The 8,235-nt window shown below is 37.2% G+C and overlaps 1 protein-coding gene across 1 annotated transcript in view; it reads left to right on the forward strand.

Annotated features, from left to right (window-relative positions):
- PPM1D (protein phosphatase, Mg2+/Mn2+ dependent 1D) overlaps nucleotides 1-7,803 on the forward strand; it is a 57,572-nt gene extending 49,769 nt beyond the window's left edge. Inside the window, exons 5-6 of the mRNA XM_069481068.1 lie at nucleotides 236-478; nucleotides 6,786-7,803. Of these exons, the coding sequence (XP_069337169.1) occupies nucleotides 236-478; nucleotides 6,786-7,343 (801 nt within the window). The 3' untranslated portion in view covers nucleotides 7,344-7,803. The remainder of the gene's footprint in view (nucleotides 1-235; nucleotides 479-6,785) is intronic.
- The last annotated feature ends 432 nt before the right edge of the window (nucleotides 7,804-8,235 follow it).

The raw sequence follows: 8,235 nt of genomic DNA on the forward strand, positions 1-8,235 counted from the left end.
AAAGATGGAAATATGAGTGGAATTTAACCACAGGATAAAGCCTTGTTTTATTATTTAGAAAAGTACTGTTTTAACATGTTAACAGTTAAGGGGACTGGAGAATGTTTGAAAATTCAGGAGCTTTATTTATTTATGTTGGCCACATTGAACACCCAATTTTTAATTTGATACAGAGGTAGTGGCAGCTAAAACTGAGTTTTTACCTTCCTTCTCCTTGTTCTTCTTTTAAATACAGGGTGAGCATGGACAATCTTGCGCCAAAATGCTTGTGAATCGAGCGCTAGCCCGCTGGAGGCAGCGTATGCTCCGAGCAGATAACACGAGTGCCATAGTAATCTGCATCTCTCCAGAAGTGGACAATCAGGGAAACTTCACCAATGAAGATGAGTTCTATCTGAACCTGACTGATAGCCCCTCCTATAACAGTCAAGAAACCTGTGTGATGACTCCTTCCCCATGTTCTACACCACCAATCAAGGTATATACTTTTATAGTTTTTAGGCTATGTTTTAATAGTTGGAATTTCTTTGGTTAGTGTCAAATGAAAACAGTTTTTAGATTTCTGTATAATAGGAGTTTGGATTTGAGCTAAAGTCAAGAAAGTGATGGATCTTTGTTATGTAACTTATTGTGAGAGAGCCTTCACATCAGTAGTAATCTGAATGCCAACCATGTGTATAGCAGAAAGGTGATTGTGGCCCCAGAAGAATATTAATGTTTGGAATTTAGTGGTCCCCATCTAATACTATGAATATTTATAAAGCATTTAGAAGTTTGTGAAGCACTTATACATATTTCATTTGTACCTCATAACCCAGAAATAGTGTTATTGTTGTTATTTCATTTTATCAGTAATAAGCCTGAGAGAGATTAAACAGTCTGAACAAGGTCATAGAGACTCAAGATGATCTGGACCTGAGGATATCAGACCTTAGAACTGGTTGTCTCTTAACATGAGTAAGAAACATCATTCCTATTTCTTATCCATGTTAATATTGAATGAGTTTAAGATAAGCAAATTTTAAATGGATTACATATTTCCCTTTTTCTGATTTACTAAGAACTCAAATACTTAGTTTTGTTTTCATGTAATTTTTTCTACCAAAAATGAGTAATATTGATAATTGCTTTGATATAAAGCATGGCCTTCTGAGATTGTGTTTTCAGTAGACCATTAAAATGGGAAATACAGTGGAATCTTATGCCATCTATTCAGGCAGTTTTTTATTTTTTTAATTTAATTTAATTTAAATTAATTTTTTTTTCTTTTCTTTTTTTTTTTTTGAGATAGGGTCTCACTCTGTCCCCTGGCTAGAGTACAGTGGTATCATCATAGCTCACTGCAGCCTCAAACTCCTGGGCTCAAGTGATCTTCCTGCCTCAGTCTCCCAAGTAGCTGAGACAATAGGTACCCACCACCATGCCCTGATAATTTTTTCTATTTTTGGTAGAGACAGGGTTTCACTGGAATTCCTGGGCTCAAGTGATCCTCCCGCCTTAGCCTCCCCAAATTCTAGGATTACAGGCGTGAGCTACCACACCCAGCCTCAGGCAGTTTTTTAAAGTGTCAAAGACCTTTAATTTGGGGTATTGTGATCCTGTAGCTAATACTTAAAAATTTATTATTACTGCTTTGTTTTCTTTTACTTTACATATTTATGGCAAAAAAAAAATATGCATGTGGTAAAATGAAAAGGAATCTTTTCATTTAGAAATTGACAAATTATTATTTTTTTAAGCCAAATTTAGCAGTTGGGGGTTGTATACCAATTTTAGTGACACTAATGTAAGTTCTGATAATTCACTACCATTGGACCAGCCAATACATTATTATACTAATTTTCATAAAGGAATTTCTTACGAAAGCTTTTTTTTTTTTTTTTTGAGACAAAGTCTCACTCTGTTGCCTGCGCTAGAGTGCCGTGGCGTCAGCCCAGCTCACAGCAACCTCAAACTCCTGGGCTCAAGCCATCCTTCTGCCTCAGCCTCCTGAGTAGCTGGGACTACAGGCATGCGCCACCATGCCCGGCTAATTTTTTATATATATTTTTAGTTGTCCAGCTAATTTCTATTTTTAGTAGAGACAGGGTCTCAGTCTTGCTCAGGCTGGTCTCAAACTCCTGACCTTGAGCGATCTGCCCGCCTCGGTTTCCCAGAGTGCTAGGATTATAGGCTTGAGTCACCTCACCCAGCCCAAAGCTTTCTTTTCTTTGAAAACCTTGAATGATAATGCAGGTTGGAACCTTTTAAAGTCTCTTGATTCTCTTTTCAAAGCTGTGAAAGAGCCTATGTTTGTATATTTGCCTGTTTCTGAATATTAAATATATTCTTTCATGTTCCATGATAATTGTCCTTTAGGCAGAATAGAGAAGGAGGCATTAGGGTGGAGGTCATTGTGAGAGGGCAAGAGGATATTATGATAGGAATAAATATTCATTTGAGACAGAGTCTCACTCTGTTGCCCAGGCTAGAGTGGAGTGGCATGATCATAGCTCATTGTAACCTCAAACTCCTAGGCTCAGGTGATTCTCCTGCCTCAGCCTCCTGAGTAGCTGGGACTGTGGGCTCATGCCACCATGCCTGGCTAACTTTTTCTGTTTTTAAGAGATGGAGTCTCGCTCTTGCTCAGGCTGGTCTTGAACTCCTGACCTCAAGCTGTCCTCCTGCCTCAGCTTCCCAGAGTGCTAGGAGTACAGGCATGAGCCACTGCACCCAGCCAAATATTCTTTTTTTTTTTGAGACAGAGTCTCACTCTGTTGCCCAGGCTAGAGTGCTGTGGCATCAGCCTAGCTCACAGCAACCTCAAACTCCTGGGCTCAAGCGATCCTCCTGCCTCAGCCTCCCGAAGAGCTGGGACTACAGGCATGTGCCACCATGCCCAGCTAGTTTTTCTATATATATATATTTTTTAGCTGTCCATATAATTTCTTTCTATTTTTAGTAGAGACGAGGTGTCACTCTTACTCAGGCTGGTCTTGAACTCCTGAGCTCCAACTATCCGCCCGCCTCGGCCTCTCAGAGTGCTAGGATTACAGCGTGAGCCACCGCGCCTGGCCCCAAATATTCTTTTTTTTTTTTTTTTTTTTTTGAGACAGAGTCTTGCTCTGTTGCCCGGGCTAGAGTGAGTGCCGTGGCGTCAGCCTAGCTCACAGCAACCTCAAACTCCTGGGCTTAAGCAATCCTACTGCCTCAGCCTCCCGAAGAGCTGGGACTATAGGCATGTGCCACCATGCCCGGCTAATTTTTTCAATATATATTTTTAGTTGGCCAGATAATTTTCTATTTTTAGTAGAGATGGGGGGTCTTGCTCTTGCTCAGGCTGGTCTCGAACTCCTGACCTCGAGTGATCCACCTGCCTCGGCCTCCCAGAGTGCTAGGATTACAGGTGTGAGCCACCTCGCCCGGCCTCCCAAATATTCTTAATATTGACCTCAAATAAAAATTATTGCAGTCTACTGATTCGCATTAGTAAAAGCATATACAAAATATGTTTTTAAAATTATTACTCAAATTCTAAAAATATTGACCTAATAATAATCCCAAAGTAAAGATAAGGAGACTTATGTGTGCACTGATACGCAGGCATGGTTATTTGTTAACCAATTGGCCCTACCCAAATATGGGAGAATATTTAGATCAATTCTAAATAATTAGTATTGTTCTGATCTAACAAGTAACAAAGGCAAATTTCTGCCCAAGAAATGGTTTTGTTTTGTTTACCTTAATTTACTTAACGGTGAAAACTCAGGAGTCACCTTGATTTATTTCATTGTTATTGTTATCCCATGTTTAGTAACTAGGCATTTGAGACTAGATTTATCTTTCTGTAAATATGTCTACTTCTGTTTGCATTCTGAAGTAAATTAGTCTTTGTTTTGGGGTGGGGACAGTGGAAATACCTTTGTTTAAGTGATGGGTTATTATGGCCCACATTTCTTTCTCCATTCTTTCTTTAAGGCAAAACTAAATCTAGCTATGTTTGACAAGGGAAGAGCTATAAGAAGTAGGAACAGGGGTAGAGAAGAAATACTTTCAGAAAATTAAAACTTAGTTTCAGTTGTATTATAGGCACAATTTGTAATTAGTTGTTTAATATTGGATTACAGGATAGATGGAAGGAGAAAGTTGATCTCTGAAGCAGTGAACTTTTTTAAAGTATGTATTTTAGGGGATATCTCTCAATATCACATAAATGTTTTGTGAACATGCAAGGTTTAGCAATCCAAGTTAATCTGGGGTGAGTCTTAAGAAGTCTAAGCAGTTGCCTGTGCTAACAGATGCAGTGTATTCCCACAGAATGCCAATAAAAAGAGAAGGAAAAGGAAAAGTTCAAGGAGGAAGTGGGGGAAGAGAAGCCAGCGCACCTGTAGCGTCAGAATAATAATCTATAAATTTAAAAAGACGCAGCAAAACAGAAATTGTAATAAATTGTTTTAACTCTGAAATTGTCCCATTGTTCTTCTTTTATAAAGGAATTTCACCAAACATCTAACCTTGTTATCCATACTAGAGCATTATATTCTATTCCAATAAATAGCTTGATTAGTACCTTTTTTCTTGTGCTTAGAGTAATAACATGTGATTATTTGGCAGTAGGAAACCTTCTGCTACAGACCTTATTTGTTGCCTGGTCTTGTTGCACATCTTTTTTCTATATTAAAGCAGCATGAGTTCTTGGTTAATGATTACTTATTACTCATATTATTTTTCTGTGATCAGCCAGAACATGCTTGTGATCCAGTTAAACATTTAAATCAACCTAATGCAGGGGCATAAACTCACATACAGCTATCATTGTTGATATTATTAAAAGCTATATGTAAATATTCTAGAACAGAGACTGTTCTGCTATCCTTATCTCAACACCAGTACCTTAATTTAAAGTAAGGTTGCTGCCCAACATCTAGTCAGTGTTAAAACAGGCAAGAAAAATCAGCCTTTCACTAAACCATGTAGTGTATAATAAATGGGCTAGTGGCTCCAAAAAGAAAGAGTATATTTTTAATAAAAAAGGGAAGCAATGTATTTGAGGCAGTACCAACTTACGAATTCTGTGTCCTTTTTGCATCTCCAGCTTTAATAGGACCTAAAGTCAATACATTTTTTTTGGATAAAGCATGTTCGTGTCTATGGTTAGATTGAAATATTTTTAAAAACAAGACTCTGGATACCTTTAATTTCCCTTTTAATTCCAGACACATTAAACATTCTTAGTATAAATATATTTTTATGCAACACTTTTTATTTATTTTTATTTTTTTAGAGACAAGATCTCTGCTTCCCAGGCTGGAGTGCAGTGGCATGATCATAGCTCACTGTAGCCTCGAACTCCTGGGCCAAGATGATCCTCCTGCCTCAGCCTTCTGAGTAGCTGGGACTAATACGTGCCACCAGCTACTTTTTTAACCTTTTTTTTTTTTTTAAGAGATGAGGTCTTGCCATGTTGCCCAGGCTGGTCTCAAACCCCTGGCCTCAAGCAATCCTCCCAGCTCAGCCTCTCAGAGTGCTGGGATCATAGATGTGAGCCACTACACTCGGCCTATATAGCACTTTTTAGAAAGGTGTTTATTGACAGGGGATTTCATAGCAGAGGAAGATGTCTTCATTTACTATTCTACAAAAGGGTTTGCCTGGGCTTTTCAGAATATATTAATATTTTAATGAATTTGATTGAGTGTCCACTTGAGGGAAATATTACATGCTTGGGGGAAGAGATAGTATTTTATGCTTTAACTCTGACCTTGGGAAATTAAGACAATGATTTTATAAAATATAACTACTTTGGAAGATTTAGGTTTGATAGGAAGAATGTTCTTATCTGTCTGGAGCTAGGAGTATATTCTGAGTATTTGTAGATCTAGAACACTACACTCAAAGTAGTGGTACATATCTGGATCACCATGAAGCTTTTTAAAAACAACAAAGTTCCTCAGGTGATTCTCATTTCATTAACTGGGAGTTTCCCTAACCATTCTGAGTAGGGTTCAGTATGTCCTCCTTTTCCTATTAAATACTTTTCTCAAATCACAGAACAGTATCTAGTGTTTGTGGGATGGGTGCAAAACAACATTCATCTTGAGTTTCCATTTTGACATAGTTGCTTCCATGTTGTACTTCACATTTTACATACTACTAAATCTTCAGAAATTGGAATTTTGGAAGTAGGAAATAAGCCTAAAACCTACAAATTTGTCACTTATCCTAGTGAAATCTCCATCCCCCCAATGGTTAAGCTAACTATGTTTTAATTACCAGAATATTAGGATGTTGTTAATGGCTTATTAAAACAACTTTTTGATGGTACCTACAGAAAATATAAGGCTTTTGTGAAAAATAATTGGAGCTATTTCATCAGCATTATGTTATTGTCAAATGTACAATTAAAATGTAAACAGAGAGTGTGATACTTTTGATCTTCTTCTTGTTTGGGTATAGATTAGGATAGTGGAAGAGTAAATATGAGTCTTTTAAAGTACCTCATTTTTTGTTATCTGCCAGTGGACAGAAAATACTTAAGATGACATGAATGTTAACTCACCAGAATAGATTAATTCATCTATTACCCTGAAGGCAGAGTTCCTTGTCACTGTTACCTTTATATTGCTGCCTTCTCACCCAGAATCCCCCCATAAAACATTGCACATAGTTCAATAAATATAGTGAATGAATGAGAGAATGCATACCATGTTTTTGCCATCTTAATAGTTTCATAATACCACATGTCATGAATTTGTTGAGTTCTTCAATAAATTATTTCTTTTTTGTTTTACCTTCTTATCTTTCAGTCACTGGAGGAGGATCCGTGGCCAAGGCTGAACTCTAAGGACCATATACCTGCCCTGGTTCGTAGTAATGCCTTCTCAGAGAATTTTTTAGAGGTACCAGCTGAGATAGCTCGAGGGAGTGTCCAAGCTGTAGTCTTACCCTCAAAGGATGCACAGCCACTTGAAGAAAATTGCGCTAAAGCCCTGACTCTAAGGATACATGATTCTTTGAATAATAGCCTGTCAGTTGGCCTTGTTCCTACCAATTCAACAAACACCATCATGGACCAAAAAAATTTAAAGATGTCAACTCCTGGTCAAATGAAAGCCCAAGAAATTGAAAGAACCCCTCCAGCAAACTTTAAAAGGACATTAGAAGAATCCAACTCTGGCCCCCTTATGAAAAAGCATAGACGAAATGGCTTAAGTCGAAGTAATGGTGCTCAGCCTGCAAGCCTCCCCACCACCTCTCAGCGAAAGAACTCTGTGAAACTTACCATGCGACGCAGACTTAGAGGCCAGAAGAAAATTGGAAATCCCTTACTACATCAGCACAGGAAAACTGTTTGTGTTTGCTGAAATGTATCTAGGAAGTGGGGTTTTCCAAGCTTAGGTCATAAGAGGGCTGTTTAAATTTGGTGCCGAAGTTGAACTTTTTTTAAGGGGACAAAATTAAAAGAGTATACAGTTTGACTTTTTGGAATTCAGCAGTTTTATCCTGGCCTTGTATCTGCTTGTATTATAAATGTGAATTTTGTAGGTGTTGTTAGGGTATAAGTTGCTGTAATATTTGTGTAAATTTGTATCCTTCACACAAACTCAGTCTCTTACTCTGATACATAGTAATTGTGACAACAGGGCTAAATGTTTTAAAAAATCAAAAGATTCTATTAGATTTTAGAGAAACATTTAAACTTTTAAAAATGCTTATTAAAAACTTTGTATAAGCCACTTGTGATGAAAACTTCGCAACTTTTTAAAGTAAATTATTATTAAGCAGACTGGAAAAGTGATGTATTTTCATAGTGACTTGTGTTCCACTTAATGTTTCTTAGAGATTACAAGTGTCTTTTAAAAATTATTTTTTATTTCTAATTTCATAACTCAGAACTAAATTTTTCATAGACGTGTTGAGCCATGCTAACGTAGCTGGATGTTAGTCTTGTCCCAATTAAAATACTATGCAGTATCTTTTCAGTAGCATTTTTCTAAAACATTAATCACCAGGTGTACTCACAGAATCTTTGGCATAGAAGGAGGTATGTTTACCTAAAACAATGCCTTTTTTACTCATCCCAGACCAATGGCATTATTAGGTCTTAACGTAGTTTACCCCCTTTTAGTGTTTGCTTAAAATATGTGAAGTTTTTCTTGCTATTTCAATAATGGATGGTGCTGCTAATTCCCAACATTTCTTAAATTATTTTATATCATACAGTTTTCATTGATTATATGGGTATATGTTCATCTA

This window comes from Eulemur rufifrons, chromosome 9, assembly GCF_041146395.1.
Source record: "Eulemur rufifrons isolate Redbay chromosome 9, OSU_ERuf_1, whole genome shotgun sequence".
In the NCBI taxonomy this organism is placed as follows: domain Eukaryota; kingdom Metazoa; phylum Chordata; class Mammalia; order Primates; family Lemuridae; genus Eulemur; species Eulemur rufifrons.